Raw genomic sequence first — 24529 nt, 5'->3', positions numbered from 1 at the left:
TCAAGCTGTAATTGCATGCCTACCATGGTTCATCAAATACTCAGTGATGCCGAGGGGAGCACACCTCAAGGCAAGCAAAGAGCCCCATCCAAGCAGCATCATTGCACTTACTTGTCAGGTGTGCTTTTCCGCAGGTCAATGCCAAAGACGTAAGCATCCTCGCCACAGCTGAGTACGGTGTGTGGTGAGTCATTTTCAATGGCAAGCTGCAGCAGAATACGGATAAGAAAGACACTGAAACCTCACAGGCAAGGTGAACAAATATTAAAACCGGTACGTGGCACACATTAGGGAAAAACCACGTAGCAACTCGGCATCGCGTGGTGGAGTGCTGGATATTTAGGGGATTTCCCTCCTGGTATTTATCTGCTTTCGTCTGAACATTTTTAACCACTGGAGTTCATGAGCTCCCTCCAATGTAAGGAGTGCAAAAAATTTACAGAGGTTCCACTACCCCGTGAAAAAGAACGAACAGCGAAGCTGTAAGCTGTAGTGGTGGAGTTAAATGTGACTTACTATATTGATCAAATAAGGACACATACACAAAACTTTTTAAAATTAATTCTCATATCATTTGCGTCGGGATCGCTTCGATAAAATGAGTTACAGCCATTTTCTGTGATGTTTACCACTTCACTGCGAACTAATTGTTACAAGTAAATGAAACTCAGCGTAATGATAGAGTCATCTTAACGGCCTCTTAGCGGCCAATTTCAGGACATTTTTTTTCCTACGATACCTATATCATATTGAGAGCTACAGAGCATTTTACACTAGCACTGATGCGAGCGTATGCAATTCTTTGACAACAAGACCCGACAGACACATGCAACTCTGGTCAGAACCTAGCGCAAGGCAGCTTCACTGTAAAAGTGAGCCATGCCATGCAACAGGTTCTCCATTGGGTCACACGCGCTCCACGGGCAACAAGAGCCCCCGACCTTGTGGGCAGTGGCACGGTGCTGGGCCAGTCGCCTGGTCGTCTTGCAGACGCCCGTCGAGGACAGCTCTGCCAGCCGGACCAGGCCGTCACGGGCACAGCTCACAATGTAGCAGTCGCCCGTCATGGGCACAAACTTGGCCTGCGCAAGATGGCAGGGAAGCTGCACTCAACCTCATGCGTTGGCTTATACGGAGCATATGATCGTTCACGCAACACACACCTTTTGAGCCCACAGGGTTGTACAGCAGCTCAGGCCACAAAATATAAAGGGCCTCTGCTTCCACACATAAGACCACCCTTTCCCCGACATGCCTGCTGATGAAAGGACTTGCACGGGAAAGGGTGCTGACGGCTGCCGCCGCGTATGCAAGTGACTGAGAGCAGTGCTAGCCAAATAAAGGGCGTCCACCGGTCATCACAACGTACAGGAAGCCATGGAATGCAGCAACCCCTAGGGGACTTGCTACCACTTGCTAGCACCACAAGCAATGAATGGGGGCCCACCACCCCGAACATTTTTTCACCGGTCTTTCCTGCTTTAGAAGATTGTCTTTGGAACCAAGCTGCCCTCAGTTAAGCTGCCAATGCACAGCCAGCAATAAAAGTACTGTGCTTCAATGTCCGCTTCACCTGACGTATGACAGAAAAACTGACCAGCTTCAAGTAGAAACGAAGTAGCGGCCTCTGCACGGTGATACTGCATCCAGCGAAGACGATGGGTAATACCAAAAGCAATCAGTAAAAAGATTCCTTTTCTGGGGCACTCACCCCTCCACTGCACTTAGCAGTGCTCCCAGAGAAATCGTTTTTTTTTTAAACCAGTAAGATAAAAAAAAAAAAAAAAAGAGTTCCACGCATCACCACTTTATCGTTTTGAGTAGACGCACAACATATAACAATACATAATTAAAAACACAAAAGTTCTTGTCACGGTGACCCTGTATGGGCAAGATAATTGTAACCTACCGCTACACACTGCTATGTATCCAATGCCTCCAGTGACTTCAGTAGTAACCCTAACAGGACAAGACCTCCATGTCCACCTAACAGCCAATAGGGCTCGGCCTCACAACAAGAAAGCAACTTTTGAAGCAATTTTCTCTACTACACCCATGTAAGTAAGAGCATGTTTCAGATTCTAAAAACAGTAATCAGAAGAACCCCACAACAAGAAAGCAACTTTTAAAGCAATTTCCTCCACTACACACAAGTACAAACACTGTTTCATATTATAAAGTCAGTAATCAGAACCATTTCTTGTAAGACCAACAAGTGATAGCCAGATTGACAGCTGTTAAAGGAGCCATGAAGAGAAAACAAAAGTTTGTTTTATTCGAAAGATTAGGTGTTTCATAGTACCCCAAGCGCTTTCCCGGAAGCAAATGATGCTTTATTCACTGAGAAATAAGGCAATTTAAGCCAAAATTTTAAATCTCCCGCTAAAATTGAACATTCCGTGACGTGTACAATGGCGTCATAGAGCCGGTCCATGAAACAGATACTTAGTATGTCGACTCCATATAGCACCCACACGCGGGAGTCGATCGAGACGGCGGCCATTTTAAAAACACTAGTAAAACCTAGTGCACCCGCAGCCCTAGTCATGGAATCGCCTGATCCGGAGAATAAAACTCTCGCCGAGGAGCTCGGGCTTGCATTTAACAACCTCACACCACAAAAAACGCTCAATGCTTCTAAGTGCACGAGCGGCAAGAGTTGTGGGATACGCGGTGGACGAGAAAGCGACCATTCCGCAATAGCCACAACAGACGAACGCCCAGCCGTCGGCACCGCTGCCTCGTCAGCCCCGTCGCGACGGACGAATATAGACTGGTACGTATGTGCCGTATTTTGATTACGGTTAATAATAGTTCAATTTCAGTAGCAGTATCACTTATGCCAGTTGGCCGGTGTCGTGTATGGAAAGCCGTTCGAAAGTACTCGAACAAACTGAAGTTTTCAGTGGTTGTAAACTGGAAACGAGCTCGTAACGACAGCAGCAAGCCAACACCATTCGAAACTTACGCGACGACTGGCACTATCTCGTCGCTGCTTGCTGTTCCTTACTCCCCTCGTTTCTATTTTTACCTTTGCTGGTTGGCGATATGACGGCCAACCTCCTGTGAAGGGATTACGATACGAAGCAAGGTCGCGGCTGTGCGTGCTGGAACGGTTCGTTGGCCCCGAAGAGCCTCGAACCCGAAAATTCGTCTGCGCGACGGCGAGATGTCGAGCTCGGCCGGCGCTAGTTTCGTATGCATTGGTGCACACGCTTGCGAGTTCGTTCGGACCTTCAACCGTTTACTCCACCGTTCTTTGTCATAAAAAGAATGTGCAGTATGTTTCACGGGCATTTAGCTCGCTATGCAAACTGTAAGCCCTGCCTAACATGCGTTTGCTTTTGCCGGCCTCCGCCAATCACAGAGCATTCCCAAGTGACATCACAGGTTCTGTTGCGGAAAATGAGCTGGTGGGTCGCATGGTCATTTCCTTTTTTCCTAATTATGTAGCTTATTTGAGCGAAGTTTGCGTTATAAGTGGTGTCGTTATGGTTCTAACGAGGCAATCTTTCGAATGAACCAAACTTGTGTTTTCTCTTCATGGCTCCTTTAAGAACATGGCAAAACCTCAGGCAGAACCCAGGCATGTTAGACATTATAACTAGGGGTGTGCAAATACCGAATAATAGTAACTTGCGAATCGAATTCGGAAAAAAAGCCGGATATCGAATAAAATTTCGAATATCACTTTCTTTTAGAGGCCTCGATTTTTCATAGGTTTTTGTGCAGGAATAGATGCTACTTCGCGTGTTTGGGAGCCATGACATTCTTTTTCAACCTGAAGAACGCAATTTTCAACTCTCATTCGCAGCAGTCCAGTCGCTGAACCACTATGAGGCGGTACCTCGGGGATCTGAAGCGGGCACGATACGCATTTGAAGAATGGCCTGCCTGCACCAGATTGTCTGCACTGCAGTCATAGGCAACGACTAGGCAGCGCCTCATAGCTCTGAAGTGAGCACTTTACAGGCAGGAGAAACGTGACGCGAAAGCACGGCACAACCACACTCACAGACCACAATGAGGCACCACTTTGGAAGATAGCACATCATGAGCGTGAAGTGCGAACAACACATTGCAGAAGGAAAGCTCGCACTACAGTCGCTGCACATGAGCCTAAGTTATCCCTGTGGGCTTTAAATTAAAAAAAAAATAAAAATAAAAAACACTAACTGTATTAAAAAAAGCCAGAAAACGGAGGCGCTGTCAAAAACAACAAAAGTGACAGCGATTGCTTTGCAGGAAGCTGCCCTACCACGTAAACACCCCGTCACAGTATTCAAAATGGCGGCCAGAATCAGTGGTGGCGGCACAAAGAAAAGATGTTATCGCCACAATCGCAAATACGCCATGTGGCGGGATAAAATTTATGGCCTCTGCAAGGTGCACTTGTCAAAAGCGCGATTTGAATGAAACATCCTGAGCAGACGGTGCACCAGCTGTGCATTTGCGTGGGCAGATATCTTTCGCTTTCGCAGAACCGGACACATTAGGAAAAGCCACTCGAATATTCGAAAAATCGAATAAGACATTTGATTCGGGAATCGAATTATTCGCGGAGGCACTATTCGATTCATATTCGAACATTCGCACACCCCTAGTTATAACCGACAAGAAGGAAGTTCTAGGATGCTCTTTACAAGCGGCTTGGTCAGCCTAGCCGCTTTGTTGCGAAGGAAAGATAAAATGTGGCATACAACTGCCAACTTCCCCCATCTATCACGCGCACAATGCCTCTGCCAGCTGCAATCTTCGTTTTGGTGGACGGTAATGGGGACGATAAAGCTGTCGAGACAACAATGTGGCAGTTGCAATAATGGTGACAATGCTGCAACTAGAGTATGAATGGCAGCCTTTCTCGTTACCTTTGTCCCTCGCTTTGACTTTTCCGCAAGGTTCATTGTAGCCTCCCGGTTTCGATAAGTCAAATAACTGCAACGATCCTTCACAAAGGCACCAGCGTCATCAACATCACTCACTAAGCAGTACCGCCCTAGCCAGAGCAGCCCACCTATTGTGAAAGTTTGAACGTTTTCTTTTTTTTTACTTGTGCTACTGCTAACATGATTTTTAACAAGGAGCTGATAAGATGTCGAGCACATACAAGCACTCCACACGAGCTCCTCACAAAAGAGTTTAATAACTTCTACTTCAGGAAAAAAAAAAAAAAAAAAAAAAAAAAACAGAATGCAGCTGTCTATTGCCCAGAACAAAGTTGATTTTGAGAATCTAGCCAGACCAATGTCCTTGTTGAAAAAAAAAAAGTATTTCTTGGAAAGAAAGAAAGAAGGAAAGACAGAAAGGAAAAAGAGAAAGAAGGAGATGTTCTGTTGAGAAACTCCACAATAAAATTGCCTCGCTGACCTATAAAACTGGCGAGCTTGGCAATAGTTTAATCGTTTTTGGTGCAGGTGAACAGGACAGTGAAACAATGGATTTAATTAAGGCAGCTGTTGGGAATCGAATAATTGAAACAAACCTAAAAATCAGACTAAGCGGTCTCGAATGAATACATCGAGAAAAGCAAGGCCTCTAATTTTGCACATTTTTTACCTACGCTTTTAAAATGCTTCTGCTAAAAAATGCCAAAGAACAAAATTGTTTTCATCACATTTCAACTCGCCTCAAACCCTTGCTATGGTCGAGAGCTGATAATGATAAGCCCAAAGGAAATCCCTAAAACGTGATAAGCTAGTCATTCGCAAGGGTGTTTATGAGCAGGATGAAGGGAAAAAGCCATGCTGTAAACTGCCAAACCCTTGCTGCAGTTGAAAGCTCAAGATCTATACAGAAACTAGACTTGTTGTAGAACAGTGGAACAATGCAAATACATTACCTAGATGACAAGCCGAGATACATGAACCTTTGCTGAATGGGAGGCTTAGTGCAAAGAAGAAGAGAGCGCTGGCAGACGAGATAGGCGCTACTAACCACTCGTCTGCTACCGTCCTCATCTTCTTTGTGCTAAGCCTCCCTCCCATTCAGCATGTACTAACTAGCCCTACAGCACGTTTCATCATTGATGAACCTTGGCATTTAGCTCTGTTGGCAAATCAAGTGACAGACCCTTTTCGGGTGCTCTTCAATGTGGGTGACACAGTAGGCGTACGCTCAATGAGGCACACAGAGACCCGACCTGGAACACGTTGCTGCGGTGTCCGCTGTCGTACTTGAGCACTGGCTCGCCCGTGGCCCAGTCCCAGATGACGACGCTGAGGTCGTCCGAGCCGCTGGCCAGCCGGGTGCCCGCCGAGTTGAAGTGCAGCGCGTTGACGCAGCCGTCGTGGGCGTGCATCTTGTACATGAGCTCGAGCCGCTCCAGCATGCGCCGGCTGCCGTAGCAGTCCACCCGGAACTGGTCCACGTGCGAGGCCGCCGTGGGCCGGCCGTACTCGCGCTGCGTCAGCTCCCGCCACACCAGCCACTTGTACGGCGGGGCAGGCGTCGACGGCGTCGGGTCGTAGTTGCCCTCCAGGCTCTCCGCATCCTCCTGCGCGCACATCGCAATCCTCCTGAGTGGCCCCCTCCTGCTGCAGCGTGCGCACTGGCCACCGTGGCACACGGTCACGTCATCATGCGCTGTTTCTTACTAATGTAAGGAGGCAAGAAGCGAGAGAGATAACGGCGACACATTCAAGGATCCACCAAAGCAGCGATGGTGGTAACTTAATTAATATTGTTGTTCACGACAGATTCTATCAATGCCTAACATGCATTGGACGCTAAAATCCTTTAGGATCACATGACAAATACCAAAAACACCAAGCAAAACTTGTTGTTAGATGCAACTGCTGCTGTGGATGGAATTATAATAAAAAAAAACTCCACCTTGATCAGTTTCACTTATGCTGCGCTCTCATATGTCATACACCAACAATAGGTACCACAAACCGAAGCAGGCCAGTGGAACAAGCAACTCAGCAGTTTAAAAGGATTCCGCACAACACACCAACGTTCCCAGCAGTGCTGTTGGGCGCCAACACTGACCTCGTCCCTGTCGTCCTGGCTCATGTGAAAGGTGTCGTCACTGTTTATGGAGATGTGGTCATCCGAGTCTTCCGTGAAGAAGCTGCTGCTCCCCCCGCCCCGAGTTGTGTCAGCGCTGGTGGTGTCCTCGGACGCTGAGCCCGACCTCCGCGTCCGGCCCAGCAAGTTCAACAGTCGGCGCTTTTTCCTCTCCTCCGTCTTCTGCTTCTTCTCCTCGGGCAAGCCTGCAACCAGGAGGGAGCAGTGAAAACTGTGCACAGACGTCTCTCGGCCTATTAAAACGGTGTTCAAACATGCTCTTATGAACTCCTTCCTAAGAAGCACAGCATTTACGACAGCAGCATGGCACCTTCCAAGACAGCCTTCAGACCATAGTGTTCACCAAAACACAGTGGGCACTGAAGCCCACTGTTTGAAAGCCCAACAATTTTAGTTTACCACAATGGCTTTCCTGAACAGGCAATAGCGATTTACAAGTGAGCGCTAATATCATAAACGCAGAGAGAGGAAGTCAAAGGAATGCACCAATTGCATTTTTGTTGTCTTGCAGGAGTGCGAGATCTTGGCACTCTTTTGGTAAGCACAGCACATTCTACTTAAGGCATAGTGACTTGATTCAGGATTTGGTGCTATGCGCCCCAAATGCGCATGTTTATAATGAGTACTTAAAGGAGTACTGACACCAAATTCAGAACCTTAAAAATTGATACAACTGGTTTCAGTAATTTGTGAAGATGCCTTCCAGCAATTTTTTCAGCCAGCCGTGTCAGGAAGCACAAATATAATTAATTTTATAAGGCCAGGCCGCAAGCTACCTCTGATTTCCAGCATCAGCAAAATCGCCATCAGTGTGACGAAAGATTCCGCGCCCTGGGCACCGGCTGGTTCTGGGCGACGACGGGTAGCCCTTTCTGGAAACAACAACTCTCCTGCGCTGCCATTGTTGGTGGTCTCGACTTGCAAGACCACGTCTCTCAACGGCATCGTCAACTTTTCCAAAGTGGCAAGAAATTAATGCTATGTTTTTATAAACCAATAGAGTGAAAGCTCATTGATTCAAAGTTCCATAATTCGAATTTATGGATAATTCGAACTGTACGATTTAGTCCAGCCAAGTCTCCGTAGAAGCCTATACAGTTGAACCTCGTTATAAGAGACACTGATGTAAGAGACAAATGGTTATAAGAGACACTATTCACCCACATGGTTGGCTGCCCTATCTTTCCCATTAAATCGACCTCTTTTATAACAGACATTGGATGTAGAAGATTGGTTATAAAGGACAAGTCGTCCTTGAAGTTTAATCAATAAACTCGCTTGTAACAGACATTTTAACTTCAGATGCAGAGCCACCAGTCTCTAATTGCAGTTGCTTCCATTGTGGAAACACAGGTGGACGACAGACACCTGCAGTCGCTGTTTATTATAATTTCAGCAAACACAAAGTGGTTCAGTCAGCTATGAAATGACGATGAGAAGCCCTGCCAATGGAAATACAACTGACAGAAGTGGTTGAAGCTTACTGCAATCCATTGGATGGAGCACGATCGCACATGCGGGCTCTCCCACTCGCGTAGCTCCCAATCAAGAAGCACTGCAGATGTTGAGTCCTGCAAGCGTAATGAATAGCCTGAGCACACAGTGGAAGAAGCTGTGCGCTCTGGCTATTCATCAGGCTTGTGAACTCAACATCTATGATTCATCTTCCACAAACAAGGAAAGGATAAAAAGCTTGTAGAATTGGTTGTAAAAAACAGTGTAAATACAGTCATGAAGCAAACAAAGTTTCATAAATTCTGGGGGCAAAACATAAATTTGAATGAATCTTTTGCAACATGCTGTAGTGTTCTTTTGAGCTCATTTTAGTCATACGGTGCCCACATTGAACCAGGGTCTGTTTACTCTGTGAAAACATGGTACCCTGCTTATGAGACATCTCGTATAAGAGACAGAAGCTGCTCCCGGTATGTGTCTCTTATAAAGGGGTTCAACTGTATATGGGAAAGCCTGTTAATTCAAACGTGCGGTCCTCCACCATGGATAATTCGAGCTACGCCCCACGGCACCGGCAACTTGGGGCTTGGTGCACGACTGAAAAATAGCCCAGCTGCCTACACATGAGGCTGTGTTGCCTCCAGAAAGGAGAGGACAGTGAAAAGAAAAGTTAAATCGGATTAAAGGAATTCAAAACCCCTATGCCGGATGTGTGGAAGAAGTTTCTTTGGGGACTATGTCGACACACCTGCCAACCTGGTGACATGGAAATTCGTAATAACCGCGGACTGGGGGAAGTGGGGGGCAACACACTTTAAAGGAGCCATGAAGACAAAATACAAGTTGGGTTTATTAGAAAGACTGCTTAGTCCCGATAACAATGATACCAGTATCATCGCAATCTTCGAACAAATAACGGAGATATGAAAGAAAACGTGTGAAGCAGTCGCGACCCCCTAGCCAATTTCCCGCAACTTTCCTATGACGTCACGGAACCTTGTTTGTGCGATTGGCGGCCGCCTAACTCGCCTGTCGCGGCGACACATGACTGGACGTCTGTAATGGGGCCTCTAGTTCCATTTGACCGCATCACTTGAATGCTAACGTGCAGTTAACGCACTGAAAATTACGTTTTATTGTTGGCCCGTATAACGTCATTCTTGCTCATAACACGTCACTGTGGCGCAAAATTTGAAAGCTTTTAAATACTTCTTGCTTTTTTTTTTCGTTAAAAACATCTTTTGTGGCTCTAATCGAGCTGACTGACACGCTGAATCCTAGTTCTTTCAAATTACACGAAGTTGTATTTTCTCTTCACGGCTCCTTTAAAGGGACACTGAAGTGAATTTGTCAAGCTCCCGTTTTTGCTTGCATTGCGTAGACTGGCTCAAATTAGCACACTTTTCATCGTTTATCCGGTTGACAAATCGGTAATTATTTTACAAAGCGTGAAAGAAGAAAAACTACCATGCGTGGTTTGCGGCGGCCGCACCAACTAAGGCTGTGACGTTGGGAAGAGGGGGCACCGTGATTGGAAGATGCCCAAGGTTAGCAATCAAACAAGTTTCGGTTTCGGTTCTGTAAAACACAACCAATGACGTTGTTGGATGGGCATTCACAATATCTCAGTAATCATCGTACCGCGCTTCTGCCAAGTTGTCGGCTGTAAAATGCATAAGATAAGCCTCCCAGGACGGCTTGGAATCGTAGCATTCACTAGCCGAGGCCTACGCAGTGCCTGAACGCCCTCCGCGCCCCCGCAGACGCTCAAATGCCATGCGCTTTTCCCCTATATTTGGAGCTTGCCTCACTCATGCCTGTATCGTAAAAAGCGTGTTCGCAGCAGGCCAAGGGTCTGTTGATTCTGGCCTGTGCCCACTGCCCGCAAGCAGTCGGTGCTTATGGCAACAGCATGCCAACGAGAACTCGCTAGCGCGCCAGTGCCAGCCTGCGCGCGTTCTGTGAACTAGTTCGTGGAGCAATGAACGTTGCGCCCCAAAAAAAGGTGAACTCAGTATAGAAAACATCGGCGGAGAACGAAAAACTTAACTTATGAAAAAAAAAAAAAAAAGCACGGACCCGCGGGGATTCGAACTTGTGACTTGCAAAACACTCGCGCTGGCATACCTAGCGCTCCAAACCACTCGACCACGGGCAAGCACTGCCGACCTCGGAAATATAAGGTATATAATGTATGACCAGTTTACACTTTTATTTAGTTTTAGCATTCCAAGCAGCTTAGGTGACTATTTGTTGTTTTGCGCTCGTGCAGTAAGCATCCCACAAGTTTCCACAATATCTCACATCTAGCAATTGCATTTCTTAGACCGAAAAGCGTTCGCAGATGCGTAGTCGTGCTGCTGGCCGCTGTGCTTGTTCGCCCAGTGCAAAAAAGTGCTTCCCGCACCTTAGTTTTACGCTGTACGGTAAAAATATCAGTTGATTTTATTTCCTTAGTACCTATATTAACTTCGCTGACTCTTCTCCCGCCTTCAAGAGGCCTTATATTTTCCTACTGGCGTACCAGTCAGCGAAGCGTCGCATGTGCGCTTGTGTGAAGCGACCTTGACTTGGAGCTAGATACAGTGTACAAACTAACCAAGTAAAGAAAGGCACATTGTTCCATTCACAAACGTGTCCTCGCTTCGTTTTAACTGAGCGAACGAATTGCGACGACCTGTCGGCGGCCGGCGGACAAAACGCTCGGCCGACTGACTCTGTCTGAAGGCCGGGGAGCTGTGCAGAAGCGCAGCCAATTGCGAGCTCGGCTCCTCCCGACGTCACAAAAAAACGCCGCAGAAAATGGGCGAGCGTAAAGAGAGGAGGACAGCATTTTCGAATTAAATTTTCTACTAAATAAAATCGCGTAAACGTGCCCTGAGTGGTCGAAACATGGCCTGGGGACTTCGGACAACAATTTGCGCTAGTAATCCCGCAATGTTTACATATCACTTCAGTGTCCCTTTAATTTTTAAGTTTGAACGTTCTGACGTTTTCAGAGCCATATGTGCAAACCGTCAGTGTTGTAGAGTAATGAGCAGCAACTCCATTGGGCAGGGAAGCAAATTCTTACATGTACTGTTTCAAGAACACTTGGTAGTAGTCTCCCGGCTTCGAGCCCGCCGTTGCAATGCGAAGAAACTACCGCGGTCATACCACGGGTCTTACTGCACAGAACGCGCGGGAGTCATAAAAAGAGCGCCACGAACACAGAAGTCGTAACCGGCCGTGAACAACACTCTATAAGCAGACTTGCCTGTGATGCAGCGAGTTCTGGATATGGATGCGTAGCCCTCTCCGAGAAGAAGGCAGAAATCGCTACTTCGCAGTTGGTGATAACAATATTACTTATTGCTTTCTCGTGGCTGCGCAGGTACCCGTGTCATTTAAAGATGGTCCAATTTTTTTCGAAAATTCGTAAAATTTCAGGCACGATTCGTAAAATCATAAGACGCGGCAAAATTCGTACATTTTACGGAAAATTCGGAAGAGTTGGCAGGTATGTATGTCGATGTGGATGATGTACAGCGTGTGGGGCGTGCTGACAGATGGCATCATTTCTGAGGTCAGAAGCGCAGAACCTATCGCTGCCAGTGACCACGAGGAGGTGGCCGACGAAGCACCACTGTGGCCATTGGTCAGAAGTAATGACCAGATGGAATGCCACCCGCCCCTTCTTCAGTTTTGGAGTGCGTGAAAAGGAGGCCCTCTGTTACATTCACTTGTTGAAGCAAACAGTGCTTGCTTTCGCCTTCAAGAATAAAATGCAGGCTCCAATCGTGACCTTCTTCAAGCATTCAGTCGCTGACACGGTCTACTGCTCCGAAATCACATTGCATGTCTTTTGTGGCCAACATCATGAACGGAAACGAACTGAAATGTGTCTCAATAAAAAATTGGCCGCGTATCTGCTCCTTTCGTTGCAAATGTTGTCAAAAGACGATAGTCTTTATCGGCTTTTGCGAAGTAAATGCCTCCCTTCGCTTTACCGCTCACCTCTCATGTTGTTCCTCTTGCGTCGCGCTCCTCCTAAGGTGAAGACGCCAAATGTTTGCTTAAATCATTCTAAATTTCCCGCGTTCCACTGCTCCAAACCGGGCGTCTCGATGCGAACGTTGCCGTACGGCGAAGACGCGCGTTAATCGATGCGCCCTACTTCAACGTTTATAGAACCGCGTTTCACTACTCCACGTGCGTTGCAAGCAGAACGTGGAACCGATATAGTGGAACCTTGCGTAGCTGTTGCCGGTTGCTTTCTTAAAATGGCGCCAGAAGCTATAGTGGCGCGGGCGACAGCAGGCGACGGCGGAGTGAATTCTTTTTCTGCAATTGATGAAGTAATTAATTTCGCAAAAGTCAAGCATGTTTGAATTTTTATAAAGGAACGCTGCAAATATCACTTCTGCATTGATTTGTTGTCTCATATTTGCGTAATGTCTTGTTCTTCTTTAACAATGTTGAGAAGTATGAACATTACACCGGACATAGACAGGTAGATTTAGCTGTGACTATATAAGACTATTACGCAGACGTTCTTTTGCTTTGGCCGGGTGGCGGAATCGAGTCACAGACAGACAGACATACAGACATACAGACAGACCAAAATTTCTGGGTTTAAGGAGCCCAAGAAAGTTTAAAAATTGCACCCCGTAAATAGCGTCTAATTACACGAATGCAAATTACTTTTAAAATCTCCCATGTCCCCATTGCCATCACAAGCTCAGGCGAGCCAATGCAGACCACGCGAGACCACCGCACACAATGCGGAAAACAAGTGTGATGGCACAGGTATTTGATTGACATCCCAACTTGCAGTTTTTTGGCCAGAACAGTGTGATGTCCTACTTTCCGAAATTGCCCAGAACTGCCACATGTCCTCCGGGTGACCGAAACCAAAACTGATTGAAAGAAATGCATTGTAACTACTTCTATGCGTACTACTGGTTGGTAAATAATAATAATAATAATAATAATAATAATAATAATAATAATAATAATAATAATAATAATAATAATAATAATTCTTGCTCGGTATTCATTATTAGCGGGCGAAGAGGTATTGTTTACAGCATAAAAACGAAAGAGCTAGAATTTGGTGTCAGTACCTACTTCCTTAAGACAAGGTGAAAATGCTTTTTGAAGCTAATAATCCGCTTTTCGATGCTCACACCAATTTTATGACCAGAAGGTTTAACGCCAATGAAGAAGGTTGTTTTGGTCCAAAGGTACATTTCCAAGCCAGGCCACTGGCTGGACTTGTTGAAATTGTGACTGGGCAGTTGGTTGATTAATTTTCACATCAACTGGCTAACACTCTATTGTACTGGTCAATTGGTCAAACTTGTGAGGCTTGGTCAGATGAAAAAAGCATGCCTTTTTAAAATTAACACTAACTTGCCCGGTATTATTTTTGTACTCATATTCCACACCTAGCTTATGTGGCAGCAATGATTGATGGCAGCACGCTCAGAGATTCCAATGATTAGAGCAACAATCACGCAGTGGCAGCTAATAAAGACTTCAAGGTTGTCAACTTTCCCTTCCCATAAGCACGAGTTCTTTTACAATTTATATGCGTCACGTCCCCTAATGACAGTCTGTTTTGTGGTAGGGCATCTAGAATATTTAAGAACAAGGATAACAAAAAAATTCACATTTACAAAATGTCCCCCTCCACAGCTGAAATGGAGGCATGAATGCATGCTCTACGAACGCATGAAAATAATACAATGTAACCTTATCATCGACTAAACGGCAGACAACTGTCATGCTTGAAAAGTGAATTCTTAAATCTTTCAATAATCAATACAACCAACTAATCAATCCATCAATTAAAGACTGCAAATCAATTATAAAACAATTTTATTTGACCGCCAGCTCTAACTGAAAGTAGTGGATGGCCAACTGGGTGCATGCAAAAAATGTATTGACCTGAGTGCACGACAATGCACAGAAGCTACCAAAAAGCCCAACGGAGGACGAAGGCAATGTAAAGGACAGCCCTGGAGCAAGTAAGGCACCTGGAGAAACAAGGGTGGAAGCAATGCCTGACATTACAGCTGCGACGGTGCCGAGTTACCTCTTCGCTTTTTGAGAACTAAAACGATGACTGAGGCAGCAATAACTAGCCATAATTATAAACTGGGAGCTAAACAGCATATACATGAGAACCAACGAGAAACTAGGGATTTTTTTAACACTAGAAAAGATTTGGCTTTCCTGTACGATACATTTTATGTGCATAACGACAAAATTTCCATCGCTTTCCTCAGCCCTGATGCAGTTTTCATCAGTTCTTGATTCTATATGCAGTGAGAACTCACTATGACCAGTCACTTGCACCAAAGTGACAGTGACCATGTCAGGTCCCAGCGAAGTGAAGACTTGGGAGGTTGGCTTTACTTAGCATCCAAAGTAATTTATATTCATGCTTTTGTGGTAAAGTATACCGCCACTGATTTGCTAAAACTCAGATGCCTTCAAATGCCCCAACTGCTCTTGCATTAATCAGTAATGGACCTTTTTGCGAGCTCCCCAACCATACTTGGCAGTAGCCTCGGGCAAAATAAACAAAAGGGGCGCCCCCTCAGCCTGCTGCTTGAAGAGTGGGCATTCTTTCTAGCGCTGCACGTTTCTATTTCTTTTTCGACAGCTCGCGGCGAGTTCGTGCGTGCACACAGAAAAGGCTATCAAAGGATGGGGAAGACGACGTTTGAGGCTCACCAACGCCGCGAGCACAAGGCAACCAGTGAGGGAGTAACAAAAATAGAAAAGTAAAGAAAAATGGGTGCTTCGACCATTGCAGATTAGTCACAGGAACGTGCACCTGCTACCGTTACATTCACGTGAAAGGTATAGGTGACGGGTAAGTGCGGGAGGCACTGCAGGATGAGAATATTTTGTGCACGAGTTCTTCCTAACCACGAAACTAAGCGAACGAATCAAGATTGACGGCATGATACGTGGGGTTCAGGGAAGCCCTCGACCCCTAAAAAAAATTCCAACGACCGCCTCCTCGCACTGGGTGTTCACAACCCCCTTGCTGAGATAGTGGAGGTGCAATGCGCACCACCATATCAAAATAACACTCTAAGAGCCACACGGGTCGGCACTGCTTACTTCCTTAGGCCTTTCACCACCCACCTCCAACTATCAGCAATTGGCAGATATTCCCCTTCCATCTGCCAGACGCTCCGAATCAAGCCTCTTCCGCGAAACATGCATCCTGTACACAATGAGGATCGCAGACTGGCTCGTGTGAAAGCCCTTGAAAAGGCGTACCCTCCAAGCTCCCCCATGCTATACACAGGTGCAGCAACCTACCTTACCAGAGCGGCTGCTGTAGCCGCAGTGGTTGACTCAACACAAGCACCGCTCGCTTCCGCCTCCTTACCTACAGACGTCCCCCACAGCGGAAGAGATCGCCATCGCGTTGGCTATGGCCCACAGTCCCCACCTTAAAACAACTCTTATCAGTGGCTCTAAATCAGCCATCCTAATTTCCTCCACGCAAGAGTTTCCCCAGCAACTTTATCTGTCCTTTTGAAGGCACAGAACGTCCAATCCCGCTCTTTCCCTCTCGTCTGGGCTCCCACCCATACCACGCTACCTGGAAATTCAGTGGCCCAGGAAGCTGCTCAAGCCTTGGTCTTCTGAAGGCGCCGCCGATGATAGGGAGATATTCCCTCTATGGGACAGGCTGCACCCATACGAGGACATCCTCACCCATTATCATTTAGTGCGTACCATTTTTTCCACCTCCTCACCCATTTCTATCCCGATCCTTGGCGGTCATCTATCGCCAGCTCCAGACCTGCTCTTTCCCCACACCTGCCATCATGTCTGCGATATTTCCGAAAATTTACGCAGACGCATGGCCACATTGTTCTGCCCCTGACGCATTGCTATCCCACATCATATGGGCCTGTGATAGCACCCACCTATGCAGGCACCAATCCCACCACATTCTCCTTGCCATCACCAGCAAGGAGCGCTGGGTGGCCGCCTTGAGTGACCCAAACCCCTAAGTCCAAGAAGACCTGGCCCGCTCGGCCGCTGGCACCGGACCTCTGCCCGACAGTGAAGATGTCGCCGGCCTAATCACCCCAAATGTGGCCAAATTAAGTTATACTGTCTGTCTGTTTGCACGAGATCTCCGAAAGCCAAACTTTTTGGGGGGCATGCCTTACTGCCATTCTTAGTTCGCTGTGGCGGCCGCTAGGAAGACCGGTACTCGAAAAACGTTCATTGAAGCTGCGTGGTTAGGTATTCCATTCTCTCAAGAAGATGACAGAAAATAAACATTGCGAATGAAAAGGAGGGAAGTGATCCGAGGTGGTTGGTAAAACTGCGCCTCCAGAGTCATCAGCCATATCTTATTTCTGCGATGCTGCTTCCGCCCAGCAATCTTACACTGTAACCGGATAGCTATACGAGACTGACTCACCATCACTATCGTCTTCAGTCTCGGTTGTTGGCCTTTTCTCGGCTGTGCCAGGAGTTTCTTGGCGTTCAGGAGCCGCCGCGGCTTCAGCACAATCCTGGTTACCAGAGTCTGGGCTCTCCTGGCCGCCATTGGCTGCCTTGGAGGATGATGGTTCACACTGGTCATCGGCTGGTTCAATACCAATACCACTGTCGTCTTTTCTCATCCGTTTGCCTTCCAAATCGACCCGCTTGCCTTCCAAATCGACTTGGTGGTTTGTCTCTTTGCTTTGCTCTTCTGCCTCCGGCTCTGATTTAGGAGCTTGCTCGTCGCAGGGTCCACTTGCTTCATTGTTGGCACTCATTTTCACAGCATGAAGGTGCTTCCCGTGCCAGATTCAATAAATTTCATCTGAGAAGAGAGGAGACATGAAACATCTGTAAAGGCAGAAATAGAAATACAAAACAAAAACAAAGGTGTAGCATCCATTCCGCGCGGTTATTATATACCCATTCAACTGCCAAGCCCTCTACTATGCGTGGCACGACAAGTGCTTCAATAAATGCCATTTGTAACTTAGCAATGACATAAGGTGCCACAGCATCTACCACAAAAACGTCACATTTCTTCAGCACGTGTACTTGCACATTAAACCTTACCGAAACTGCGTTGCTGTGACCGTTAATGCAGATACCATTAGATAGACACGTTAACACGGCGCGTTTTGATAAAAGCTGGGAAAGGGCACGTCATTTTTTTTTTTTTTTTTTCACCAGGATCGTTGCCGACAGCTGTGGTGTGGTGCATTTTCACCTTGGTAACCAGGCGGCATTAAAAACAATCACATTCCCACATTGGTACATTTTCGATTACCACATCAGGAGCAGACGTTTAACCAATTGAGACAACATACCGTTATGTTCTCCGAACTGTTTATTCGAACGCCAGCGAAATTACGTAATTTTTGCTGGGCCCCGCTACGCATTACCCGATACGTACCGCACAGGGAACGGAAGCTCCTAGAACGAAGAAAACACCAACGCATGTAAACGAGCAAGGTAGCCCAGTGAGCTACTTGGCAGTCACATCCCTCATGTGTTCAAAACAAACGGAGACACGCACGACGACTGCCATTTTTTGCAAGGTTAAGCCTAGAGATGCGCAGGGGCAAACGCTATTTCTGTGCCTGCCCACCTTGTTTACAGAGGAGATAAAACACAACTGTTTCCCCATGTAACGTCAACATGATTTTTTTCGCATTCCCGTGTACGCTAACGAGCCGCCAAATGGGAAGCACGCACCACCAACCTTTCCGATATCTTTCCACCTCGCATTGCAAGCGCAGTGCTTAGAACTCACACAGCTGACGCTTGTTGTTGTTGCCCTTCGACAGAAAACTTTTACAGTGTGCAGTCACTAATGTAGCGCTGGAACACCTAATTTTGCGGAAGTAACAGATCACGATTATGCTCCACAGTAATTCGTTCAATGCCCGCGTGAAAACAATGATAAATACAGGTTCACGCGCTGTTTCAGGTGCGTCTCCTATGCACAACGCCAGGGGGCACACGCTGTCTTCGTGTTTTTTTTTTTTTTTTTGTGACTCTTCTTTGCCCATGACGCACGGTGCTTTTTTTTTCTTTTTTTTTCGTTTCTCCCCGCCCCCTCCCTTCGTGATTTGTTATCGGTTTTATACGCTTGCACCTTGCGTTACCGGTAGCGGCTGGGTCTGGCCTGGCGGCTTTGTTGGCTTTGTTTTCCCCATTCGTGCAGGCATCGGTGCTCGGAGCGCCTGAATCACGGGGTTACGGCGACGCGGGGTCCGGGGTCTCTCTCGGGCGCTTCCTGCCGCGGTTAGAAGCTCGCCACAATCGGGTTTCGTAACATGACGTGCGCATGATCAGGTCAAGAGATTTCTGTGTAGACGACCATGGATGAAGAACAGTGCCTAGAGCTGCTTCTGCTGATTGAAGAAAATGTGGACTACTTTGAAACCTTGCAATCCGACGTGGGACAGCGCTTCTCGAACCAATTCGGCGACCTGCACGATGCCGTCACGCAACTTCGCGATGACTGCGCTGTCATCGCTCGCAAGGCTCACCTCTACGACTTCGATTCCGAGACGCCTGGGAACGGATACCGGACCTCCCTGACCATCGCGAACAGGTTCCTTCCCATTTGCATTAAACTGTGCCGGCATGTGATCTCGAGCCGAGACTCGATGTTCTTCAGGGCGGACTTTTACCAGAAGGAGCTGGAGGCCCACTTGAGTGTGGTTGCGGGAATGCAAGTGAGCGCCCAGTTCTTGCGCCGCATGTTGGACGTTGGAACGGTGGGCGATCTCTTTGTCGGCGAGAAGCTGAGCATACGTGAACTCCTCGAAGAGTACGGCTCGCTTCCTCAAGTCGGCTTCTACGGCAGATTGGCTGGCTTTTACGTGAGTCATACTGGTGCCAATGTTTTTTTTTTTTTTTTGCTTTTGAAATGCTGCATACTTTCACATACATCGTGCTACTGGCGTTTGGCCTAGTCGTCCCAGACTATCAAAATGAACAGCCCCATTTTTTACCACGAATTCAAAATTCATTCATTCCATACAGTTATGAGAGTATGTATTGATTCTGAATTGTGAACACGCAGTTCAGACGAGAGAGAGGTGTACACCTTCGTCGAAAAAGGTTCTATTTACACCTCAGTATTAAAACACGAACAATGAACAATCCCAACGAGTAAGTCCTGATGCACAGATCTACCGCATAGATCGATTGTTAAACAAGAGAAAAGAAATGACACCGCAGCTATAAAGCGTGGCTGATTGACAAGCTAGTGGGATGGTGTACACTTGTGGGTAATATTTAGTTAAACAACGACTTCGCTGCTCTAGAAAAACATGTAGACTGGTACTGATGAAGTTGTGCATATCACACACAAAAAAAAATGCCGTCTTTTTTTTCTTTTCCAGTTCTGCGAATCGATGCGACGCATAATTACGGGTCTGAACATTGTTATGGCTTCGTTCAGTGACCAGTACCGGCAGTCTGGGGGGGCACTGGCTCATGCCGCAGCCTCTCTCATCAACTGCGGCAAGTACACCCTGAACCCCGAGGCGAGGGCAAACCACATTGTGGACGTCACTCAGAACGCATCCCTGGACTTCCTCAAGGCATTCTGGAGTCTCAATGAGGGAGACCTCCTCAAGGCAGGTTACCCTTCGGCTAACAAACTATTCCTTCCACAAATGTGCCCGACTTGATCATTCAATGAGTAAGCACTGGCTGGGAAAGAAGAAGATCTTGTGTAGCAAGTGCACTTGCTTTGCATTAACTAGACCGCTTGTTTAGGAATTAATAGGTGGAAGTTACTACCACTTGAAAACCATAATTAGACCGCGTGCTTGGTAAGCAGGTGCAATCGTAGTGGCCCTCAAAAGATTTCATCAAGTCCTAGGCCCTAAAATTGTTCAACTTGCTTGCGCAACATCTGTGAGGCTCGTTTTGTGAAGGCCTAACCTATGCCACCGGAGGGCCTGTAACATGGACCTGATGTTTCGAATATGCAGAAATAGAGCAATTACTTCTAGAGCATTGTAAAGCCACTGTTTGCCATTTTGCTGGATGCTTATATTTTAAAGCTGTGTATAGTTTCTGCTTATTTTTAAAACATGAACCTCTGGACCGTTAAAAGAACTTGCAGCTAATGTAGGCTTTCTTTCCACACATTTCAGAGAGCACGCGGTCAACACTTACATAAAGTAAGCCCAGACACACAATCTCCGCATTCATTTCTCTTTTGATGTAACTAGTTAGGACAATGCGAACATCTATGATTGGGTGGGAAGGGGGGGGGGGGGGGGGGGGTTGTATGCTCATAAGCACCACCTGAAAGCGCCTTTCCGGGCACATGCACAAGCACCAGCTGCTTTAGATAGAAGCTCACCTTGAGCGATGCCCTTATTACATGAAATCCCTCTCCAGTTCCTTACAAATGAAAAAGAACCAGCATTTCTCATAATGCAGTAAATGAGTACATTGCCTCTAAAATATTCCAGGGATACAACTGGCTTTTGTTTTGTTTTGCTTTTAATAATGCCATTGTGTACATCACTGTTAAACTTCAAGGGGTTTGCATGTGTAGATGGGAAAAACCAACTTCCAGAGCAGGCATGGTGGTGCTGGCAATTTTAAATGTAAAGAATTCGGATGAATTAGTTTAGAGGAAATCTTGCAGGGAGTGAAAATTTTAAATAGCAGTGCCCATGGCCACAGTGAAAGGCTGCAGAGGAGCCAGCTGGACTCATCAAATTTATGCATGTGAAGAAAAACTTGCCCCGATTTAAAGCCTGTGGCTACCTGTCAGTCAAGGGAAGTAGATCTGGCCAATTAGCCGCGGGGCTAGTCAGTGACAGCACAAGATGAAACCCACACCACTGACCAGAAGTGATACTTAATTAGCTGTGTAGAGGCAAGCTGGCATTTGGGTAACCTTTGGCTACACGCACATGAGCTTCTTGCTCATTAATTTGTGTTTTTGAATGTCTCAGAAAAGCGCTTTCTTTTTTGTTTTTTCAGTACATGGCAACATTTGCTGCTGGGATTCAGTTGTATTTCAGGTTACCCTCCTCCTGAATTGAGTGTGCATAATTGATAGTAATCTACAGCTGCGCCACATTGTTATCTGAGGAAAATAAACAGGTGCCCGAATACAATAAGGGGACGCGGCCATGTGTGAGGTGGAAAGGCTTGTTGCCCTTGGGCACTTTCTCTACAAAGGGTAAGCGTCCAATTGGCCCGTGATTGTTCGCTTATCATGGTACCTTTGGCTGACTGTGCAGCTTTCCCTATGAGTGCCCTGCCAGCAGCCGTTTATCTAAATTGTTTATCTTGGGTCGCGTGCCACCACCACCGCACACGATGCAAGGCTTATCACCAACCTTGCGCAAGTCACACGTGATACAAACTACGCCATGGCTTTTCCCCTGGACAAAAATGATTGCATTCATTTACACAGGACGCACGTGCTTCGTTATTGGCTCTCTTGTCTCTCTGCATTTGTTGGCATCCCCCGGGGTTTGGCGTACACAGTACGGTTGTTATTGCTGGGAAATGTTATTTTACCCTTTGGTTGACGGTTATTTGCAGAGAAACATTGCGTAACTTTGGCATCTCTATGCTAATGCATCAGCATGAGGAGTTATGGGTAAAGCAAGCGCTTTGCTGCTGCTGTGAAAGGTATGTGAAGCAATGAAGAAAACCTACTGCTCCATTGACCAGGCTGAACCTGACGGTGTGGTAAATGTTAGAGCACTACGTAAGCTAAGATGAAATACAGATGATTGCTTTTGAAGCACAAAAATATTGCCATGATCCTTTGAATTTGAAGCAGCTTGAAGTATTATTTTGCCCTCGATGCTTGGGCTATCCGGGCCATCGAACTTTATCTAGTGTATTTGTGTAACTTGGGGCTCCTTCTGAGGAAGGAACAAAGGGAAGAGAGATATATATATATATAAGATGAGATGAGAAATTCACGCTTCATCCTTTCATTTAATAGAATTTCAATAAAATTTTGTTGTAAGTCTAGTGACTGTCCTTGTATTGCCTCTCCTCTTGGATAGGGAGGCGAAGCTAAAGTTTGCCGGGCGAGGGCAGCGCTGCACTCTCCCCTCCGCGGGAGTACGCTGGGGCGGCCGCCGCTTTGGCACGTGCTTTTTTTGCTGCGCACGTGCTGTATTTTTCGCGCTAGGAAGAGGGCTGGGTAAAATGTTTTTTTTACTTATGAAACCATACGCGTCAGCACGTGTCCAGCAAGTTCGGTTTAAACATAGAGTAGTTACTGAGTTCATTTTTGTCAACGTTTGTCTTGTCGTCTGCTACAAACCCGCCGCTCGACCGGCAGACTGCCCCGACGATTTTAAGGGGAGAAACGCGTTGTTCGGCGGTCGCCGGATGCTGTCTTTTCGTCTGCAAGGCGACAGCTTTTCAGCTTGTAACAGAGTACTTTATCTTGTTTGTTACTCCCTTCGCGTGCTCGCGCTTCGGACATCCAGATTTTCTGGACTGCAGCAACACTGCAGCTTGCAAGAAGTGTAAGATAAACGTGATTGATTATGGTAATAGGTTATTTCTTACTCTTGAAACAATCAGCTGCATCTTATAGAAATGCATTAGAAAGGCACACGCTAATTAAGGGGTGCGCTGACAGCGCCGCATTTCCATTTTACTTGTCCTTGAAGGAATTGTTGTTCGCAATGTTTGTCACCCGCTTGGAGTGCAAGTATGGGTTAGAATGACAGTTCGCAGAAACAACAGAACAGCTTGTGGCGTATAACTTTTAATTACTATTAATATACAGAATTTGGTGTATACCTCTCTTAATTACCAGCATTTGTAAATGTGGGGGAAAAAACGAATAACGCAGCCATCCCGTCCAGAACACAAGTCACAATGACAAGACGGACCAGAGCTACTACAGCCAGGTAAATCGCTAGAAACTATTCTTTTTTCACCCATGCAAAATGTCAACCAATTGTGTTATATATGGACGATATCGAACGGCACCAGCTAAACAACTCCGAAGTTCATTTATTATAGCAGAAAACAATCATTGGCAGCATGCATTAAAAAAAGTGTAGAGGGGAGGACCCCCCACCCCCTCTCTATTTCCAGGCAGCCCGAGCAACAGAGAACTATTGTTCTCTTCAGCAAAATCCCTTTTTTCCCCGTTTAGCTTTCCCCCTCAGATTAGCACCAAAAGCAGCGGAGGCAGACTTGGGAGCCAAGCTGTTCTGGACGCGCCACAGCTGTTCTCCACTCTTTCGTCAATGCCGTGCACGACTGAAGGGCCACATGTTTTCGTTTATGCACACGGCAACACTGCACAGGCACAAATGCATCGCCCTCGTACCAGCTGCACCTTCTGCCTTTCTTTTTTGTGCAGTCGGCGAGAACAACAACAAAGGGGCAAAAATCTATCTGAATCCGTCCCAGCTTATAGCAGTTTTGCTTACTGCACACAAGGCAACCATGTTTTGTCGCAGCAGTGTCTACATGCTCATAAAACACAGGAACATAACAGAAAACACGCGTGGAACGTTGGCGGAGCCCCGAGTCCTGACAAGATGTTCTGTTGTTCCCGCCACAGTATCACCCTCACTCCCAGCGGGTCAATCTGTGGGACGAACGTTGCGAACAAAATTCCTTCAAAGATATAAGCAAAAGAGAAATGCGGTGTTGTCAGCGCATCCCTTTAACAGCATGTGCCTTTTTAATGCGTCTTTCATAGGAGGCAGCTGATCATTTTAAGGATTAGAAACAATAAATTAATGGGAATTCTTGTAAGCTTTAATGTTTCTGTCGTCCATAAAATCCGGATGTTCAACGTGGGAGCACGTGAAGAAAGTAGCAAACAAGAGAAAAATGTGCTCTGACAAGTTGCACAGCTGTCGCCTGGACCGCAAAAAGACTGCAACTGATGACCACCCAAGAGCACGCTTTATCACGTGAAACCACTGGGACGCTTGGGCGTTCGAGCGGTACGTAGTAGACGACGCGTCTCTAGCAGACGACAAGACAAGCACCGGCAAAAATGGACCCAGTAGCTACTCTACGTGTAAACTGAACT

At 46.6% G+C, this 24529-nt stretch overlaps 2 protein-coding genes across 6 annotated transcripts in view; one reads left to right on the top strand and one right to left on the bottom strand.

Moving 5' to 3' along the window:
* LOC144178603 (DDB1- and CUL4-associated factor 8) overlaps nucleotides 1-18480 on the bottom strand; it is a 31193-nt gene extending 12713 nt beyond the window's left edge. Inside the window, exons 1-6 of one of the 5 annotated variants that reach the window (XM_077706571.1) lie at nucleotides 18218-18480; nucleotides 16931-17320; nucleotides 6991-7214; nucleotides 6140-6493; nucleotides 942-1082; nucleotides 112-206 (exon numbers count right to left, since the gene is read on the bottom strand). In XM_077706571.1, the coding sequence (XP_077562697.1) occupies nucleotides 112-206; nucleotides 942-1082; nucleotides 6140-6493; nucleotides 6991-7214; nucleotides 16931-17273 (1157 nt within the window). In that variant the 5' untranslated portion in view covers nucleotides 17274-17320; nucleotides 18218-18480. Of the gene's footprint in view, nucleotides 1-111; nucleotides 207-941; nucleotides 1083-6139; nucleotides 6494-6990; nucleotides 7215-16930; nucleotides 17347-17908; nucleotides 18163-18210 lie in introns of those variants that run through there. The other 4 variants (XM_077706568.1, XM_077706569.1, XM_077706566.1 and 1 more) reach the window with 4 other exon arrangements.
* An 88-nt stretch (nucleotides 18481-18568) lies between these two features.
* Nucleotides 18569-24529, top strand: part of LOC144178602 (hormone-sensitive lipase-like) — a 29681-nt gene continuing 23720 nt past the window's right edge. The window contains exons 1-2 of the mRNA XM_077706565.1: nucleotides 18569-19346; nucleotides 19872-20108. Of these exons, the coding sequence (XP_077562691.1) occupies nucleotides 18840-19346; nucleotides 19872-20108 (744 nt within the window). The 5' untranslated portion in view covers nucleotides 18569-18839. The remainder of the gene's footprint in view (nucleotides 19347-19871; nucleotides 20109-24529) is intronic.

The sequence above is a fragment of the Haemaphysalis longicornis genome, unplaced genomic scaffold (genome assembly GCF_048455015.1).
Source record: "Haemaphysalis longicornis isolate Haplotype H1 unplaced genomic scaffold, Haemaphysalis longicornis Haplotype H1 scaffold_4, whole genome shotgun sequence".
Taxonomy (NCBI): domain Eukaryota; kingdom Metazoa; phylum Arthropoda; class Arachnida; order Ixodida; family Ixodidae; genus Haemaphysalis; species Haemaphysalis longicornis.
This window is presented reverse-complemented; position numbering and strand designations above follow the sequence as displayed.